The sequence below is a fragment of the Gigantopelta aegis genome, chromosome 6 (assembly GCF_016097555.1).
Source record: "Gigantopelta aegis isolate Gae_Host chromosome 6, Gae_host_genome, whole genome shotgun sequence".
NCBI lineage: Eukaryota > Metazoa > Mollusca > Gastropoda > Neomphalida > Peltospiridae > Gigantopelta > Gigantopelta aegis.
The window spans coordinates 20,778,903-20,800,373 of NC_054704.1; the positions used below are offsets into that span (position 1 = coordinate 20,778,903).

A 21,471-nucleotide genomic window follows, 5' to 3' on the forward strand; every position below is an offset into this window, starting at 1 on the left:
GAAGGTCTCCTCAATGCTTTACATATTCAGTTGAATCACCCATCAGCATTTCAACTAAAGAAGGTAGTTCAAAGATACTTCTTTGCGCTTGACATGGATCGTTCCATTGACTCTGTATCCAACAACTGCCATCAGTGTGCTGCTCTGCGCAAGACTCCATCTACCATTATCGAACAAAGTTCAAGTAATCCACCTGAGACTGTAGGCAGTCTCTTTGCTGCGGATATCCTTAAACGAGAACGCCAAGTCATCATAGTTGTGAGGGAATGTGTTACAGCCTTTACAGTCGCCTGTCTGATTGATAATGAACGTAGTGATGTCATTCGACAGGCATTGATTCGTTTGTGCATAGAATTACGCCCTCTTGACGGACCCCCAGCAGTCATCCGCACAGATCCTGCTCCAGGCTTTCTCGCGCTGGCAAATGACAGTTTCCTACACAAACACCGAATCACTCTTGAAATCGGTAGGGTCAAGAACATAAACAAAAACCCAGTTGCTGAAAGAGCAATACAAGAATTGGAAAATGAACTCCGTCATCAAGATCCTACTCATGGTCCTGTTACTCCTACCGAGTTAGCCATAGCAGTCGCTAGTCTCAATTCCCGCATTCGAAACTGTGAAATGTGGACTCAGAGAGACCAATTCACAAGCAGCCAATTACCCCTTTCTGACCAACAACTTATTACAGACCAACACTCCGCCAGATTATCAAACCACCCACACAGTGAAGTATCCAAAACTCCTAAAGGAATCCAATCAACCATGCCTTCAGTACACATTGGAGATTTAGTGTATCTGTATTGTGACAGAAATAAGACATGTGCACGTAATCGATATCTTGTTGTGAACATTGACGGGCCATGGTGCGACATCCGCAAATTTGTTGGATCACAACTTAGAAATAACTGTTATCATGTTAAACGTTCTGAGTGTTACCTAGTACCAAAGAAGACTTGTCAAATTCCACAGTGTACTTCCGGTGACACAGATAATGATGATGAAACACCCCCAGATCCAGACGTTGACACAAGTTATGATCTTCCTCCGATTCCAACTGAGATCGCCTCGCCTCTACCAGACATATCTTCACAATCACTGGACAACATCCTGGACACAACAACGGAGGACTCGCTACTCCCCTCCAGACCACGACGACGGATAAATCTACCAGGTCGATTTAAGGATTTTGTGTTGAACTAACATTCACCATGTTTTTTGTTCTAACCACGACATAGAAATATACTGTGTCAGTGTCATGAATCTGCATTTAACTATCGTTTACCATGTTTTATTCCAGACCCCAGTGAAAAGAACATCTACCGCGTCGATTTTGGCGATTTTGTGTTTTGTTTTAATAGTAACCATACATTTATTATACTCACAGACAGTAAGTTCTAACCTTAACATTAACAGTACAAAAACAAAAAGAAGAAAAAAAGTGGTTACGCCAGATATTATGTTAGCAACTTTAGTTGGAGTTATCTCCCTTGATGTATTGGGTGAAAGTAATCGCCCTTGTTTTTCACTCTTCCTTCTCCTTTTGTATTTGTCAAGTAAAGTTGTGTTTTACTTTCAAAGTTTGTGTTTCTGATCAGTAACTATTAGGGTGGCAACTTTTCTCTTAACTGGCGTAAGATCTTCTTAAAATATGACGTAGGATTATCGAAAAATATTTCCCCCATGTTGAAATCAAGGTATTTGTCAATATTGATATATACTTTGTAGTAAAATGAAACATTCATATTTTGGTTGTTTGCATTTATTTTCACATTAAATAGTCATTATCATTATTAGTCCAAATATTTTTTTAATGATAGAAATGACATCCAAATGTGAAACCAACAAATAATAACTATATTATAAAATTTAATAATGTACACTTATTTAAGTTATAATAACAACAACATCAACAGTATTTACTAATTACCAACAATAGACTGATAATCAAGTTTCAGTGTACATTTTAGTTTTTAGTTTTTTTACAATAGGGCTGTTTGTTCCACGAATAAAACAAGATAAAATGACAAAACTGTTTGAAGGAGCCTACCCTTTGAATAGGTACCGTGGACGAATTGTCCAGCTCTATCGCTCTGAAAATACTATGGACGAATTTTCCAAACTGAACAAAGACCTACTACCCTATTGTATGTGTGTGTGTGGGGGGGGGGGGGGGGGGGGGGGGATATTTTTTAATTTAAAGCCCTTCTTTGCTTCCATAGCAAAACGATTGATGTGTGACCGTACACTTTTATTAACCCACTCACAGATATAAACATGCACATGCAGACAACACTGTCTTGTTGGGCACGATCGCCATAAACTAAGAAAACTACAAGTATCGTGACTCAACACAAGGCTAGCTCTGCCAATCGCCAAATTTTTAGAACAATTGGCAAATTTTATTTTAATTTCTGGGTTGAAAATTAACACGAAAACCATGGTCACCAGCAGGGCCAGTTGAAGAAAAATCTTACTGGCCCTTCTCAAATTCAACTAACGCTCCAATTTTAACTGTACAGCCAAATTAAAGTTAAAATTCATATAAAAACATGTTAAAAAGTGTTAAACCCACAACTCAAATAACACTTTTTGAAAAAAGAAATTCAGTATAAATAAAAATGTTTCTTTACAAATTACCATTAAATTATATATATTAAATTTCATTTTAATACAGGGGTGAAGACAAAATGCTAGAACAGCCAAGGTATGCAGCTTGACTTGCATTGCCTCTGAAGTAAAAAAAATAAAAAATAATGCAGTACAAAGAGAATAACGGTAGAACTGTGTGCTTTAGTATATAAACTAGTCTGGGGTGGCAGTCCTCTTTGTGGCGATGGCAGAGGGATAAAATAAATTTTGTGGCGATGCAAGAGGGATAACATTTCCTTGGGAGTGGCTGTCCTCCTACAGACAAAGCTCGCACACGTTTGATTTGGATATTGTAAATGCTAGTAGGCTACTAATAAAATAAATATTGAAAGAAAAATAAATATGTGACAAAAAACAAACAAAAACAAAACAAATTTTTTCTCCAAAATATACAATGTATCATATTACAAAGCATAAAGCATGTTCTGTTGTTAGTGTGAGTTAGATTTTGATTTTGTCCTAGAATAATGTAAGCTAATTAAATAGGATTCCTTTTTACCATAACATTGAATATCAATTGTCAAATAGTAGCTCTACTAGATAATTATGGCGTATCCAGTCCATTCCAATAAGCCGGCGACTTCCAGATTAAAAAAAATATATGCAATGTCTTCGATACGTTTTGAGCTCTATTTTCTGAAAGACCCAGCCCAAAGCCACAGAAGCTGAGTCTGGCGTTGTCAAAATATAGAACATGTTCTATGTCTTCTGCTTCTGTAGTGCGTGCCAACACAAAGGCTGTGTGTTCTGTCACATTCGATTCAGTTTCAGTCTTTTCTTGTTTAACTGGTATCATACTCGACAGACCTTAAAATCGATGGTTGCCTAACGGACTACCTTTCTAAAATTCTTTGTTGCCCTTAGCCAATAAAGGTCACCACGGGCGACCGGGCGACTGCTAATTTTCTACCCTGTAATTTGGCGAAAACAAACTGTGTAATAATTGATATTTTGTTGGACAATATCTATAGGTTTTGCTCTTTTTTCCAGATAATTTGGGGAAATTTTCTGATCACCCAGAGCTAGCGCTGCAATACCTACAGGTTGCAAGTATAACAAAATGTCTGTTACTCAGCAACTTTAACTTACTGGCCCATTAGAAAATTTACTTGTTTAAGTTTGTAATGTATGAAACCATTATATATTATAACTATGACATTTTACCTGGCCTGACCCTCTGACATAACTGAATACTGTTATACAAAAAAACCCACCCCCCATTGAGATTATTAAATAAAGTTGCTGCATCTTGGCCATGTTCACAACTTCATGATGATGTTATCATTTATGTTCGATTACATTATGCCATTACAATAGAGACCGCACCTGAAGACTGGTAGCGCCACTCACATCCGTTACACCATTACCGAATGCAAGGTTTGAAAAGCACATGTTAGTTAACGTCTATAAAACATTTATTGTTTAATATTAGAACAATATCAGTACTTGTAATAGGTATAAAATACATTGATAAAACTTTATAACAAATATAGAACTCATGTTACTTGCCACTTTACGTTTTATTCAGTGGTAAAGTGAAAAAGTAGCGATACCGCATTTAATTATTGAAAAATAGTGTTGTTGTTGTTATTGCAAGTATTTATTTTTGTGAGGTAATTATATTTAATTTATTACTCTTGCAGTACATGACAAAATTTAGATGTTTTGATTTATTGTATAACTGTGATCGCCCGTTAACAACATATTCCTGTTTGTGTGTTTACTACAATCAAAGATGGCAGATATTTGTTTACATTTTCAATGATTTGTTATTATGAATACATTTATTGTGGCCCTGACACATCTGTTGTTAGGGAATCACATAAAATTAATCCCTATAACCACATCTTTATAATTAACAGATGTAGGACAAAATGTCAGTGGAATAAATGTCAAGTCAAAATATTAACTATTAAAGTGGAAGGAAGGAAGGAAGGAAAAGTTTTATTTAATGACGCACTCGACATATTTTATTTACGGTTATATGGCATCAGACATATGGTTAAGAACCCGCTGTTGCCACTTCATGGGCTACTCTTTTCGATTAGCAGCAAAGGATCTTTTATATGCACCATCCGACAGACAGGATAGTACACACCACAGCCTTTGTTACACCAGTTGTGGAGCACTGGCTGTAATCTATTAAAGTGGTACCCAGGTAAAAATATCAACTTTGACTATATACTTAATGTGTAAAAAAAACTTTTCAAAATCCTAACTACATGTATTCTACAACTTTTCGTTTCACCAATTAAACCACTGTTTGCACACCTTTGACAACGGCAGCACTAAATGTGTATATAATTGTCTCAATAACAGCATGGGTGATGTAAAAAAAGTTAATGCCACTAACTTATTTTTTAAAAATCAAAGACAGGCTAGTTAATAAGCCATACAACCAACAATGAAGCATTCTCTAATTATTTCAAATTTTGTAATTATAAAGAAACTCAATTTCCCAAAACCTAACACATACATCTGTTATCTCTCTTGCTCTGTCCTTCTTTTCCTCTCTCTCTCCTCTCTCACTGTCTCTCTGTCTCATTTCTCGATTCTCTCTATCTCTCATATAACACACACACACACAAGTTGACATTTTGACAGAGATACAACATTAATGGTACACATTTTGTCCTCTTACATATTGACCATTGACCTGTATATCACTTTTTCCATGGCTGATTGATGCTCTTTACTCTGTACAATTGAATGCTGTGATAATGCGGGTAACGAATGAGGAGTTACCGATTACTACACGTAGCACATGACGATGATGGTAATGTTCATTTGTAATGCACAAATGAGTTTTATTACATTCCACGTTGTATGATATATGCTTATGCAACAAAAATGGCCGTTTTCTTATGTTGAACCCTTTTTGGGGTGGATGGGTATTATAATGTCCAATTAGTCGATTATACTGATTATATTAATGGTATTGAAGGTATTTTATTTGAAAATAATGAATACATTCCTAAAATGTACGATATATGCTTATGCAACAAAAATGGCCGTTTTCTTATGTTGAACCCTTTTTGGGGTGGATGGGTATTATAATATCCAATTAGTCGATTATACTGATTATATTAATGGTATTGAAGGTATTTTATTTGAAAATAATGAATACATTCCTAAAATTATGAGTGTGCCAAACCTTTTTTTTTTTTTTTTTTTTTTTTTTGCAAAACGGAGTTACCTACCCTGATTACAAAGTTTTAATTTTTGGGGTCAGGACTACTTGAATTTTTTTTTGTTTAATTTAAAAAAAAAATCTTTTAAAGGTATTTCTTCAGTATAACAAACAATCAATATCATGCTTGAGTTGTCATATTTAAAAAGTGTCCGCGGTCCCTAATTACAAAGTTGTTACCTGATCAATTTCAAGATGTAGTAAATACAAATGAATCTTTAAAAGACACAAGTGTTAGTCTTTTCAATTCTATCACTTTTAATTTAGTCATAACGATCATTAGCCAATTTATTAATAATGTTAACTTCTACTTTCTTTTGGCGATGTGTTTTTCCTACTTTCTGTCTTCTTTTCTTTTTTTGCAATTTCCACCTATTTTGTAAAATGATCCTCAATCTGGTAGCGTTGGCGTCTATATAAATATATATTAAAATACTTTTTAGAAAGGAAACAAATAGGTAAATAAGACAATATGAGCATTGATATATAAAGACAGACAAATCTTTCAAAATTTTGTGTATAACTGTGTGCAATTGCTGGAATGAAATATTGAACCATGGTAAGGCAATCATTCTATTAAGTATTTTAGATTTTTAAATGAAGAGAATGTTGGTTAGAAATATATTAATAAACTAATAAATTATTTTAAAGTTAACTCTACCAATTACACAAGATGTTTTTAATAAGTAGTTGTCCAAACAGATCTGTTTGAGCCTACAAGCTTTTTACGGTTTCATATTAATAGCCATTTTAATGGAAACTGAAAATAAAATCCAAATTTTATCGGTATGCGGTCAAAACGGCCCCATGATGAAACGGCCTTGAACATGTAAGTCAAAACGGCCAAAGAAAAAAGTCAAAACGGCCAAAAGAAATGGTCAAAACGGCCCGCCCTGTAATTCATTATTTTAATAATTAAATCACAGAAAGGGGGGGGGGGGGGGGTAGTGGACCAGCTAGGCTTTCCGGGTGAGTGCGTATCGTCTGAACGAGTTCCTAGTGGCGCTGCTCACCCGGGGGCCACAACGGGCCTGTCCCCCAATTTACTAATATAATTAAGACCACCAATTGACCTTGTATTTGAAAAGACCGATAGACCGATCTTTGATACCGTCGGCAGGTAACAGCAATTAGCCTTTTAACTTCTACAGTGAGTGTATCGAGTTTGTATAAAATCTGCTTTACAAACATTTCATGATACCATTCGTGTTTTTATTAGGTAATCGGTTAGGTATTCGGAGTGTTTTAAGGCTCGGGCGGTTTTGTTAATTGTCAAATTAACAGGAGTAACTTTTCCTCTGCCCTAGGTAAAAAAAAAAAAAAAAAATAGTTTTCATCGTAAATGTATTTGTTAGCGTTCCCTGACATGTTTGGGCTTTGAGGTAGGGTTGGGGTGGGACGCCCTTTGCTTGGTGCAATCTCTTGTATAATGGCTCTGGCGATGTGTTTGAAATGGTTATAATAATAACTATTCATGTTTCTCCAAAACCTACCTGTACTTAAAATCTACATATTAACACAGATGTACTAGTACACTAACCACATATGTAGATTTTATACTCTTTGTTTATTCAAACATAAATAAGACGCAGATAATATCCGTGTAGTGAGACCGTACTATAAAAACTGTCTTTGCACAGTTATCTTTCTCGACACTTGTGTAGATGAAATACATTTTTAAAGTATTGTATCTAAGGCCGTCTTGACTTTTTTCAAGGGCCGTTTTGAATTTTGTTAAGGGCCGTTTTGACTTTTTCACTTTGGCCGTTTTGATTTTTTTTAGGATCGTTTTGACCAATTATTGTTAAAGGGACATACCCTAGTTTTTAAACACTAAGGCATATTTGTTTTTACTATTAGAGCCGTTTTTGATAAATGAAATCATACTTTACTTAGATTTTATTGTTTAGGTTATCCATTTACGTACATTCGAAGTGTTTTTTGGCCATTCTGGTGTTTTTAATATCACAAAATGCATTTCTCATATTTTAAAAAAAGCACGTGCGTCTGAGAAATAACAGTTATGGAGTCGAGTTTTAGTCTATTTTTAGAGGATATTTCACCATTTCAAAGTCACAGAGTCATGTTTCACTCAATTGTAACTTTATCCAAATGTGATACAGGTTTGTAGATTAACTAAACTTAGTGTTAATTTTCACGGGTTGAAACTAGGGTGTGTCCCTTTAAGGCCGTTTAGTACTGGGGCCGTTATGACTACGATCCATTTTATCGAGACTAAAATGCTTGATCACGTGATTAAAGTACTGCCCTTGTCAACAAAAGAATGCGGATTCTTGTATTTTACTAAACAAAAGATAAAACTTTGTCATGAATTACATAGAAAAATTTATTAAAAGTAGTTTTAGTATTGATAAAAATGTTGTAACAGATTGTTTTCTGCACTATGATAAGAATAGGTGAATAAATAAATGCGTAATAAATTAAGAACTTGTTGAATGTTAATCATCAATGTTAACATTGAGGATTCACTTGCATGAAAATTCAATGTTGATTTGATTTTAAGGGTTGAAGTAATATGTAGTAGAGACGGTGGGGGGGGGGGGGTATGTGGGGCCATGTCCCCAATCAAACCTTTTTTCTTCTTTACTGTATTAAATTGTTATAAAATCAAACATACATACATAGTGTGGGTTGTCTACCACCTCGATAGTGAGTAGTTCATCAAGATTAACTTTGTCTACAAGTGCAAGCACTACTTGCACTTGTAGACAAAGTTAATCTTGATGAACTAGATAGTGAGAAGCCAGTTAGGACTGATTAACAAGTTTTTCCTATCATAGTATAGCCTATAGTCCTTACCAGGCTTCATGCACATTGTTATTTTGAAAATAATTTCAATTTGATTTGATGTTTAAAGGAAAAAGTGGGTAGGACTTTCCTTTTGCACTATCACGTATAAAGAACATTATAAATACCGGTATTTATAATAAATAGTTAGGGTTAGTGACAGTGCCAAAGCAAAGTCCTTCCTGAATTTCAAATAAATACTCCGGTATAATTTGTAAATGTTTTTAGTTGTAATTACATGTTTCTTGTTTTCAGAGATGGCTTTCTAGATGCACATGAGTTTGAAGTTTTTCTTAATGACACGTTTAGCGATTCTGGTGGGACAAATAATATTCAGTATGAAATGGCAGCAGCAATTTTGAAACAACTTGATGAAGACCAGGTAAATTGTGTTATTTGTTAATGATAATATACCTCATGTAAACCAAAATACCCATTATTAAAATAATGTTATTACCAAATTTACCAAACAGTTAACACAGCATGTACTCATGTAGAGTATTTCCTTTAAAAATATGATAAGAATAGGTGAATAAATAAATGTGTAATAAATTAAAAACTTGTTGAATGTTTAAATAGGTATAAGACTGGTAGGTACTGGGTTAACACTGTTAACAGGCCCAGCTCACAGTGAGCAGACCATTTCACAAAATTTTCTATATTCAACTGTAAAACTTGCAGAAACTCAGTTGTTAATAAAATATAAATCATTACATGACCTATTTTGACACGTTTAGCATATTTGTGTCATTAATGTTTTCTTTTTTTGTCTTTTTCATTTCAGGACAATAAATTGAGCAAGTCAGAATTCTACAAATCTTGGAGATATTGGTTGAAATATGTACTGTTTATTTTTCTTTTATAGTTGTAATTTTATTCTTATGAGTTGCAAATTCTTGATAGTTTAAACAGCAGCATTTTCTGGAGTAGTTTAATTCTAGCTAATCTGAAAGAATAATAAAACATCCGAGTAGTAATTCAGTTCATACATTGTGCATGCATGGTATGGATGCAGTATTACTATTAGGGTCTCCACGAGTACTCTGGCACGGGTCGAGTAAACAAGACTTTAATCCATTCACAGGACTCGAATACCCGTACAATGTGGAATATAATGATCAACTATAATATAATGGACAGTGCAGGACAATAATGTCAGCAGTAGACAATCAACGATAAAAGTTACACAATAATTATATGATCATGCACTATAATTTCTCTTTTTAATCTGGCTGTCCGTCCGTCACAATACTGAACGTATCAACCGGTTTGTAAATGCAATACAATGACATGATTTGGCATCCATGTTCAGCACTGGAATTACGATGCATAATGCTATTTTACTTTATTCCTTAATCTCATTATCATCTAGTGTAAGTGTCGGGTAATCGGGTCCGGGTCGAGTTTGACCCTCGAGTACTCGAGTCCAATATTTTGGACTCGTGGAGGCCCTAATTACTATTAGAAACAGGTTTGTTGATATAATAATTGAGAGAGAAATGTCACATAGACATTCTGAGATTGTATTCTGTGGTATTTAAATAAATCTTATATTGTATAGAATACTGTACATAAATATTGTATATAAATTTAGAAATAAAAGGTTTTCTTCAGCTACATGAAAAGAGTACTTCTAAACTAATAGGGCACTTTTAAAAAAAAAATAGTGGGGACTGCTGTCTTCCCACCCCACTTGGTATGGTCTTAAAAGTATTGTTTTATTGGTCCCCTACCGGTCCAACTGGAGGGTATTATGTAACAGTTTCATATCCATCCATCCATCCGTCTGTCCCACATATTTTTTTATTTTAATTTTATGTATAGCTTTATCATGTACTTATAATAGATAATGTTTTACTTTCATGGTAATTTACCCATTTTTGACCCTTGATCTTAGGAGATACAGAAATTTGTTTTCTGTGTCGTTTTTTCTCTCTCAATGCCTCCAGGTAATGAACTGAAATTTTTGTGTTTTGTCGATTTACCCAATTTTCACAGAGTTATGGCCTTTGAATTTATGAGACCTAAAAAGTAGTTCATCATGGTTATGTCTTGCATTAGCAGTATTCTCAGAATGCATGTTCATGACTGGTTTTTGGCTTGCTTAGGTATTGAATCCAGTAACTGCCTTGTTGGTGATTGATGTTCAGAATGATTTTATCAATGGAAGTCTCGCTCTGAATGGATACCCTGCAGGTCATGACGGTTATGATGTCATTCCAGTGATCAACAAGATGCTGGGTGAAATTCCGTTCGATGTTGTTATGTACTCAAAGGACTGGCACCCTCCTAACCACATATCTTTTGGAGAAAATGTCAAACTGAGACCCTTACACGAAACATCAAAGGTTTGTTTGCATTTGTAGTACTTATTAATTTTGATTTTATTCAGCTTACATATTTCTGTTAAATATTTTGCTATTAAACATGCATTGTTAATGTCTGCTGGCAGATTGAATAATAGAATACTTATGTTAGATGCAATATAAAATATTTTGATGGTGGTAGGTAAGTGGAAGGATATGTACATTTTTCATCGTATTGGTAATTTCAACTGTCGAGACAAGGAATTTTGTATGGTGACAATTGTTTTACAAATGTACAACATGTAATCAAAAGAAAATGAAACAATATCACCTTTTTATCTCTGTTATAACATTCATTAGGGAGCTCTTTTCATACTGATTTGTCTGGTGTCCAGCCATTTTTGGTTTGAAGTCTGTCTTCTCCTAAAGCTTTGATAGGCCTCTTGTTCACATATATAGAGGATACTCCCCGAATGTCTTGTGATATCATAATTTATCAGCACAAGTTGATAAAAGTATGAAATCCGAGGCTTGCCGAGGATTTTATACTTTTATCAACGAGTGCTGATAAATTATGATATCACAAGACATGAGAGGGGTATTCTTTTTATCATCCATTATCATTCTTTTCAATTGCGACAGTTGTAAACAATGTCAGTAATGTGGGTTGAATGTCAGCGGTAGACTCGTTAACTAGCAGAATGGCAGTGGCGTGACGTCACTAATGGTAGGTTTAGCACTGAAACAAACACAGTGATGTAACAAAACATTGTCTTGTGATTAAAATTTGACCAATCAAGATTATTATCTCCTGTCGCAAATTATAGTGCCAGCAATATCTCCTACAAAGCCTTTAATGGATGATAAAATATGATACTCGCAGATAATAATTTTATTTATGAAGGGTTGCTATAAACATTCATGCATTTATTTCCCTGTAGTTGTAGGGTCACTAAGAAGCCTATTTTCTTGATTATCCTGTAGGTATCCAGTGATGATGCCAAAGTAGGAGACACAGTAGTTTTTAGAGGACCACCTATCACAGAACAATGTTTGTGGCCTACTCACTGTGTTCAGAACTCAAAGGGAGCCGAAATTCATTGTGATCTTAAGGTAATAATTAGTAGTTTATTTTGGTATTATGTGCTGTAAAATACTGTATTTTCGCAATTTAATGAAAATGAGAAAATTCGCAAGCATTTTGGGAATCCCCCCCCCCCCCCACCAAACAAAACAATGAAGTGCTGATATCAGTAATTTTGAACCTTATGAAGATGTTTATGGATTAAAATTTAATACAGTAAGCTTATGTTACATATTGTGCTAAATGCATGCACTTTTTTGTAATCTTAATACATGTGTAATTGGTATAAAAACGAACCTGAATCCAAGAATATTCAAAATTTTAAAAACCCCTGTTTTAACTTAATATCTCATAAATGTAAAAAAGTACAGTAAAGATGGAAGAACTTGTTAACTTAAATTTTAAGACATTAATTTAAGTTTTCAACTTATTTCATACATTTATTTGGAATTTTCAAAATACCAAGTTTAATTTTCAAGATACTTAGGTAAAATAAATGTGAGTTGATTACATAGTAGATATTGTACTTTTAGATTGTCGAAGGATCATATGTGGTAAATAAAGGAACCAACCCAGAAGTGGACAGCTACTCGGCATTCTGGGATAACAACAAATTATCACAAACAGAACTAGTCAACTTGCTTTCCAAACACCATGTCACTGATGTTTATGTTTGTGGTTTGGCATATGATGTGTGTGTTGGTAAGTATGTTTTATTTAATCTCTGTGATATTAATTTTAACCCATAATATTAAGTCCAAGATTTCAGAGAATTATAAAACCAACTATAATATTAAATTAAAGATTTAGGAAATTATAAAACCAACTATAATATTAAGTCAAAGGTTCCAAGTCATTAGAAATTTAATTATTACATTAAATCACACAATTCAAGTAATTGTCACACTATCTTTCATTAATTTTTCTTGTGATTGTTATGTAAAATCTTTCATCAAAATAACATAAATACTGTATGGCAAAGAAGATTTTGTTTTCAAAATCTTGATGACCGATATTTCTAGTCAATTGAAAATTGTGTAGCGATATTTGAAACTTGCGTAGCGAATCGCGGCCCGATACTGAACAAAATGTTCCCTTTATGGCCATATTTGTTCTCCTATACAATATTCCATCTTTCTTATACTCACTTTAGGCTCTTACAGCCAATACATTTATTTTACTGTCTTGTGTGATATCAAATGTCATGGTTTGTGCTGTCCTGTCTATGGGAAAATGCAACATGGGAAGATCCCTATGTATCTAATGGATAATAAGAGTTGGCTACATAGTGGCAATGTGTTTTTCTAATTCTCAGACCAAATGTTTAACACTTTTATTTCCCTTAATGCTTAATCATCCAGTTTTGTTTTTTTCTACCAGGTTTTACAGCACTCCACTCAGTTGAGCATGGTTTCCGTACAGTGTTCATAGAAGACGCTTGTCGTGGTGTCACACAGGAAGGGATGGAAAAAATGTCTGATAATCTCAAAGGGAATGGAATTGTCATAGCTCAGTCAAATGAGGTAGGTGTTTTGATTACTTAAGATGTGCACATGTTTAGCATTATAGTATCTGTGTATGATGGACACTTCATATTTTATTTAGCTTAAGCACATGATCAGCCTGAGAATCGTTTTTTTCATGTTAATTTCATACCCCCACCCCCAAATTAAATAAACCAGCATTAATGAATGTTATTGTGTATAAATATAGCAAATGATAGCTATTGAGTTTTATCATATATTGAATTCTTGTTAGAATAGTTTGTTTTGTTTAACAACACCTCTGGAGCACATTGATTAATTAATCATCGGCTGTTGGATGTCAAACATTTGGTAAATTTTGACTCGTAGTCATCAGAGGAAACTGATGTCGAGTGTGTTCTGTCTTGTGATTGGTTAATTACATTATTTTTCCGGGATCAAATGAAAATAACACCCGGAATGCCAGTGACGTCATTATAAAGTGACGTCATTAGCAATTGGAACAGGCGAAGTTGAAGATTCAAGGGTCTACAGTTAGATTGTAGCCAGATATTATTTCAAGAAATACCAACTATACAGTTAGTTCTGTAGAAAAACAATTCAGTTTACAATGGACATAACCATATTGAGTTTTTAGATATGTGGGTGTTATTATCCATTTGATGCCAACAAATGTTTAATTTTTTACCTTAGGCCAAGGCCTTCGGTCAGAAATGACATTCACAGGATCAAATAGACAATAACACCCGCAAATCTAAAAACTCAATATGGTTATCTCCTAAGAAGAAACCCGCTACTTTTTTCCTAATGCAGAAAGGGATCTTTTATATGCACTTTCCCACAGACAGGAAAGCACTCTTGTTAGAATAAAAAAAGAAACAAATATTTCCTTTTTAGAATGACGTTGTTGTTGTTGTTTAATGATTCCTTCTAATTGTATGTAGGGTGTGTTTGTTTAGGGATAGTGCCACCATGTATATAAAACCTGATATGACAACATTTGAAATGTGGCTCTCTTTTTTTTCAGGTTAAAAACCTTGTAGAAGCAAGACACCGCAATCTACAGCTTGGCCTGCAGGCAGCCAAGAACATGGCACTGGGCAGAGAAATGGCACAATCTCGTCCTTCTGTGATCTGACGTAACAGTCATATGTTACTGTGATAGCTTAAAATATATACATGTATATGGAAGTTATTGTAATCGCTTTATATATTTATGAAAGTTAATTTGATTGTTTTATATTTTTTATTTAACAATCACCCAGAATTCCACAATTATTATCTTAATTATGATGCTTGTGAAGTAAATGGCAGTCATACAGAATTCTGATATGCTTTGCACTTGTCAAAAAGGCAGTCATGAATCATTATCCACAATTCTGATTTCTCATAAAATGTTTCTCAACACATTAAAAAGTGATCAGCCAGGGGCCCATTTCACAAAACATTGTAAGTTTACGTCTGCAACTAGCAGTTATACTGGCCATATGTTTACACATCTTTGTCATCTATTTCACAAAACATTGTAAGTTTACGTCTGCAACTAGCAGTTATACTGGCCATATGTTTACACATCTTTGTCATCTATTTCACACAGAAAATTACATCATTGTGGAAGATGGAGCATTTTAAGGACAAAAGAAGATGAAATATATGTACTTCAAACTATATTAGTGTTCTTTTAGTGGTAATAAGAATTGTGGTTTAGTCGTAGATTTACGGTTACTTGCAAAACGTGGCTTACAATGCTTTGTGAAATCGGGCCCTGAATTCTAAATAGTTTGAGTTTGCCATGTTTTGTTAACATTTTAAACTATGACTATTTGGTTATTTTGAAATTTGGGCCCCAAGATTGAAAGGAAACCCACCGACACTCATAGGCTACTTCTGCCCAACAGTGGCCAGGAATCTTGTAGGTGCTCTATTCCACAGACCAAAAGTACATGTATACATACTGACAACAACCTGTGATATATCATGTGCATGTCATTTGTTGGTACTGGGAATAAACATAACTGTTAAAGCAGCTTGAATAGATCAGTTATATGATCTCTTAAACCTCAGGTGTTTAGTACAGTCTCCAATATGTGGGGTGGCAGTACAAAAAATAAATTGGAGCCACAGATATACACTGTCTTCTTTAGGAAAACAAAAAGGGCTAGTTTTTTTGGTGTATTAGTATTTTGGTATATTGATAATACAGGCCCAGAACAGCACGTTTGAATCGTATTCAATTCATCTTCATGCCCTGGACCCAGTCACTGGTGAAGTCGGAGGCTGTGCCCAGGGTGGACATGCTTGACTCTTGAGTGGGATTTGAAAATATCTTAATCAAAATGAGGCCAGTTTTACGTTTGTACAGAAATGAGCAGACCGTGTTTGCCATGACTTAATTAGTTAGATAATTAGACTGAAATGACAGAGTAGAAACTGTATTACCCGTATATATATGTTTGCCATGACTTAATTAGTTAAATAACTAGACTGAAATGACAAGAGTAGAAACTGTATTACCCATATATATGTATATGAATCTTAAATGATGTATATTTTTATATTCTGGAAGTAAAAATGTGACCTGTAATAGGAACCTGCTGTTTATTTTCTACTTGACCTGACCTCAAAAAATGACATATTCCCCTATGTTAGCAGTCTGGTCCTGTATGACCTTTAATAGGATTTTGCTAATTTTTTAATTTGAAAATACATTAAGATTAAGACCCTTGCCTTAATTGTTGTGATTTAAGTTTTTTCTGTGATTTGCAGTCAGCCTACTATGTCACCCCCCCCCCCCCCCCCCCAAAAAAAAAGAGAGAAAAAAAAGAAGAGAAAAAACCATGTTTATAAAGGGTTAAAATGTATTCTATTATATTGTGATGAAGATATGAAGAGTTCAGGTGCAAAACGCGATATAAGCCATTTTCTTTCTAGTTTTTAGTTAAAGCCATTATTGTATGTCAGTAAGGGCTAATCGTAGGCCCGCTGATTTGCCGTGATTGATCCTTATGAAATTGTATTGGGTAAATCCCGTTTTTTAAATTATTAAAACGAGCTTTACGCCAATTAAAAAACCCATTTTTACTGAAAATAAAAAATGGATATATCGCGTTTTGCGCCTGAACTCTTCATATATTATTAATGTTTGGAAGTATAATAATCTGAATAATTAATGGGAGAATTATAGTTAGGCGGTTTATAAAACGAACCCTTTAAATACAAATTTTGTTACTTCAGTGTATAATGTAGTAACTATGTGATTTTTATTTATGTATTTTCGTGACTAGCCAAAGATAACAATATGATGAAAGAAATGTTTTATTTAACGACGCACTCAACACATTTTATTTACGGTTATATGGCGTCAGACATATGGTTAAGGACCACACAGATTTGGAGAGGAAACCCGCTGTCGCCACATAGGCTACTCTTTTACGACAGGCAGCAAGGGATCTTTTATTTGCGCTTCCCACAGGCAGGATAGCACAAACCATGGCCTTTGTTGAACCAGTTATGGATCACTGGTCGGTGCAAGTGGTTTACACCTACCCATTGAGCCTTGCGGAGCACTCACTCAGGGTTTGGAGTCGGTATCTGAATTAAAAATCCCATGCCTCGACTGGGATCCGAACCCAGTACCTACCAGCCTGTAGACCGATGGCCTGCCACGACGCCACCGAGGCCGGTACAATATGATGAAGTAAACTGGAACATTTACAGTAACCTGTCTCATTTTGATGAAATGTTAAGTTCCTGCTGTGGAGGTAACACAGTGATCATACTAACTTGCATTTCATTTTGTTACTAGTCAATCAAAGTGGACTGATGACATGTGTTAGTATAACCAAATTGCCAAACAGATTTCTCTCAAGCTATTCTCCATGAATGTGACTCTTTGTTTTTTATCATGCCGGTTTGCACAAAAATCTGAATTTACACAGATGCTAGTTTGAACAGAAATCCATAGTATTATATAGTAATCAAGGTTTTGATTTTTACTATGATTTTTTTTACTCTGTATGTTTTGGGGCTTTTTAAAGAATAGTATCCTTGTAATATTTGTATGTACTTTATATACATATACCAGTTATAATGTTTAGAGGATAATAGATAATTTACCAGTTACCAAGTTTATGTCCCATGTAATGTAAGTTTTAATTGTTACGAAACAAACAATATTATATCATGAAACAGGTAAGTGGTAGCTGGTCTATTATTTATTTTTACCCATATATTTTTATTGTTTAGTAGTTGTTGTTTTTTATTAATGTTTTATGATCGAGATATATACAAACTTGTCAGATTCATTCCACCATCTATTTGTAATATTATTGTAACATTTTGTTTTATTAATTTTAAGGTATTTTTTTAAAACAAAATTTAAAGAACTCTAGAAAAAACATCAACCTTTTATTAGCAGTTTTGCACATTTTGTAACACTAAGACCCCCTCCTCCCTCAAAACCTGTGTCAATAACCACTCCATTTTACTATTACAGTGACACATTCACTTCATTGAATTTTTCTATTTGTATTTTTTTTAAATTGTTTATTTGGTATTAACAAATACTTGTTTTAAACAATTATATCTGATATCCTCCCCCCCTATGATGTAATTGTAACTGACAAGGACATTGGTCGGTAAGTGTTAACTCAGAAAATTATGTTAATTTTTGCACCAACATGTAATAATGTTTTCAGTGAGTAATATTATAACTGTACTATGGGTTTAATAAATTGGTTTTTATGTGATGTGCACATGAAACTACATTGTTGTGTTATTTCTTGTATCAAATTATCGGGTATACTGTTACAAACTCTTGAAAGAAAGAAATGTTTTATTTAACGATGCACTCAACACATTATATTTACAGTTATATGACATCAGACATGGTTAAGGACCACAATGATATTGAGAGAGGAAACCCGCTGTCGCCACTTCATGGGCTACTCTTTTCGATTAGCAGCAAGGGTTCTTTTATATGCACCATCCCACAGACAGGGTAGTACATACCACAGCCTTTGATATACCAGTCGTGGTGCACTGGCTGGAACGAGAAATAGCCCAATGGGCCCATCGATAGGGATTGATCCCAGACTGACCACGCATCGAGTGAGCTCTTTACCACTGGGCTACGTCCCAACCCACAAAATCATGAGGTCATAAGATGATGTCTTACTTATTATCCAAAACATGAGTATTGTTTTCCACTATGATTTAAAGCTTACTGTTAAAATCGTGCATGTTACAAAATGTAATTTTAAAACAAATGCTGTACTATTAAGAAAGTACTCGACATCTATTGATTGAACCTAAAATGGTGGTTGGTTGGCCCATCATCAATTTCCACTACAAGCCATAGTGGTTAGGGTTTGTTTTGTTTTTGTTGGGGTTTTTTGGGAGGGGGGGGGGGAGTTACATGATGAAATTTAATGCACATCCTTACCTTACCTTTTCCTGGGTTTTGTTTGCAATATTTTGGGTGGGTTTTTTTCGTTTATCAACTGCAACCCTATCGATTTCTTAATATGGGACATTTTCTTATTATTTTTTTAAAAAGGTCAGCATGTGGTCTAGTGGACAGGTTCACAATACATTAACTTGAAACGGAAGTCTCAAAATGCTGTGGGACTGAAGAAGAGTTTGATTAGTACTAGTTGATGGAACACTAATGTGCGTTACGCTATATTATCTGGGAGAGAGATGGAGGGGGGAAGAGAGTATATGAACACGGACAATATTAGCGTAGCGCATAATAGACCTCATCATATTTTGTTGTTAACGCCCGACAAACCATCGGTTCGGATTCGTACGCAATAAATATCTGATATGGGCTGAAATAATATTAATGTGTGCGCGCGTGTATGTATGCACATATTTGTTGTATTTAACATAATTTAAATATTTATAAAGCATTATACAGATAAATACATTCAGGATTCTTGTCGGGATTTCTTTTCAACAAGTTATTTAAAATTTTGTTCGGTATTTGGAATACAATTAAATGATACATATGAAAGTTGAGCTATGAAATATAAAACATTAGAATCAGGTCCGTAGGAACGATATCTGGAGTTAGGGGCACAATCTGTAGTGGAGGGACAGTCTAGTTGGTGGGGAGGAGGGGGGAGGAGGGGGGAGGCAAAAGCCATAATGGGGCTATAGTCCCCCCACCCCCTCCGACTTCATGGTTGCTACCGACCTGAGAATGGTCAGAAATGTAACTATTGCATATAACTAAGAAAGATGTAAGTTTTATTTATAACAGATTAGACTAGCCGACAGCCAATCTAATTAAAATTAGCTCCACATGTGGACCTAACAGCAGCCAGTTGGAGCTCATGTCCACCAATCAAAACCTTACTTGCAGAACAATGCCAGTTATAAAATAATTTGAAAATATTCCGAATTATCCTGAGGGTATACGATATGTTTCATGTGAATTACGAATGCCTTATTTAGACCAGTAGAACTAATTTTAAACACTGCGTAGTCTCCAATGTCCAGGTAACATTTCGTCTGTAAATAATAATATTAAATATCGATTTTAGTGGCCGCAGTACAGCGAACCATACCAATACGTACGGGATGGGTTATCAGTCTTCAATTTTACATTAAAATTTATTTATTTATATATATATATATTTTTTAAATCAATCTTCAGTTTTACATTACAAATTATTTATTTTATGAAATAAAACATGTTTTAAGGCATTCGCAATTCACACGAAACATGTATACCCTCAGGATAATTCGGAATATTTTCAAATTATTTTTAAATCACTGGCATGATTCTGCAAGTAAGGTTTTGATTGGTGGACATGAGCTCCAACTGGCTGCTGTTTAACGACGCGCTCAACACATTTTATTTACGGTTATATGGCGTCAGTCATATGGTTAAGGACCACACAGATTTTGAGAGGAAACCCGCTGTCGCCACTATATGGGCTACTCTTCCGATTAGCAGCAAGGGATCTTTTATTTGCGCTTCCCACAGGCAGGATAGCACAAACCATGGCCTTTGTTGAACCAGTTATGGATCACTGGTCGATGCAAGTGGTTTACACCTACCCATTGAGCCTTGCGAAGCACTCACTCAGGGTTTGGAGTCGGTGTCTGGATTAAAAATCCCATGCCTCGACTGGGATCCGAACCCAGTACCTACCAGCCTGTAGACCGATGGCCTGCCACGATGCTACCGAGGCCGGCGGCTGCTGTTAGATCCACATGTAATAGTGGAGCTAATTTTAATTAGATTGGCCGACAGCTTGATAATACAGCTACAAATTCAGGATGGTCTCTTTATTATAAACTCATGAGGGTTTATTATGCGCAGTCATAAGGTACTTCGTTCGAATGTTTGAAGCAAACATATTAAGTACAATGTCAGGCCCGTAGCCGGGGGGGGGGGGGGGGGGGGGGGGGGGATCGCGATTGAGAGTTCCGCTCAAATGAAAAAATAAATCGGATTTTACATATAAAAGTCCTTGTCCCCAAATGACCTGGATAACGTAACAAGTGCGTCTGTCTGAGGTTCCATTTGCTGAAAGTTCGATCCTCCTCAGTGGGCCCGTTTGATTATTTTCCGTCCCAACCAATGATCCATCAAAGGACGTCGTGTATGCTATCCTGTCTGTGGGATGTGAGAAGTATGCCATGTATCATTTATTATGAATACATTGGTACGACTGAAAACAAACGGTTTCTTGTGACTCTTTGACCAGGCCATTTTACATGCATTCGACAACTTAATGCAACTTGTTACGTGTATTTCGCAACAAAAGTTCGTGTATTATTCTCGAGTGTAACCGGCGTCATCTCATTGTTTGGCAAGGGGTTATATATATATATATATATATATATATATATATATATATATATACACACTGAACAAAATAAGAAACTTCCGCTAACTTTGCTTGAACATAACTTGATGAAAACAAACCGGGG

At 35.0% G+C, this 21,471-nt stretch overlaps 2 protein-coding genes across 8 annotated transcripts in view; one reads left to right on the top strand and one right to left on the bottom strand.

The window, feature by feature from the left end:
* The window catches only part of LOC121375902 (nuclear pore complex protein DDB_G0274915-like), a 72,905-nt gene that overhangs the window by 38,246 nt on the left and 13,188 nt on the right, over positions 1-21,471 (bottom strand). The window contains exon 1 of one of the 7 annotated variants that reach the window (XM_041503602.1): positions 6,023-6,197. The exons of the other annotated variants lie outside the window; for them this stretch is intronic. The gene's annotated coding sequence lies outside the window, so the exon portion shown is untranslated. Of the gene's footprint in view, positions 1-6,022; positions 6,198-21,471 lie in introns of those variants that run through there. 7 annotated transcript variants of the gene reach the window in all.
* On the top strand, positions 8,107-16,321 carry LOC121375903 (nicotinamidase-like). The gene is made up of 8 exons (XM_041503605.1): positions 8,107-8,259; positions 8,906-9,032; positions 9,435-9,491; positions 10,759-10,998; positions 11,941-12,069; positions 12,574-12,742; positions 13,421-13,563; positions 14,552-16,321. The coding sequence occupies exons 1-8, from the start codon at positions 8,171-8,173 to the stop codon at positions 14,660-14,662; spliced, it is 1,065 nt and encodes a 354-aa protein (XP_041359539.1). The 5' UTR covers positions 8,107-8,170; the 3' UTR covers positions 14,663-16,321.

Bases quoted from the DNA above. Each gene is read 5' to 3' on its own strand.
- LOC121375903 (XM_041503605.1), top strand. From the start codon at position 8,171: ATGAATTACATAGAAAAATTTATTAAAAGTAGTTTTAGTATTGATAAA. The intron at 9,492-10,758 runs GTACTGTTTATT...TGGCTTGCTTAG, and splicing joins GGAGATATTGGTTGAAATAT to GTATTGAATCCAGTAACTGC. The intron at 12,070-12,573 runs GTAATAATTAGT...TTGTACTTTTAG, and splicing joins AAATTCATTGTGATCTTAAG to ATTGTCGAAGGATCATATGT.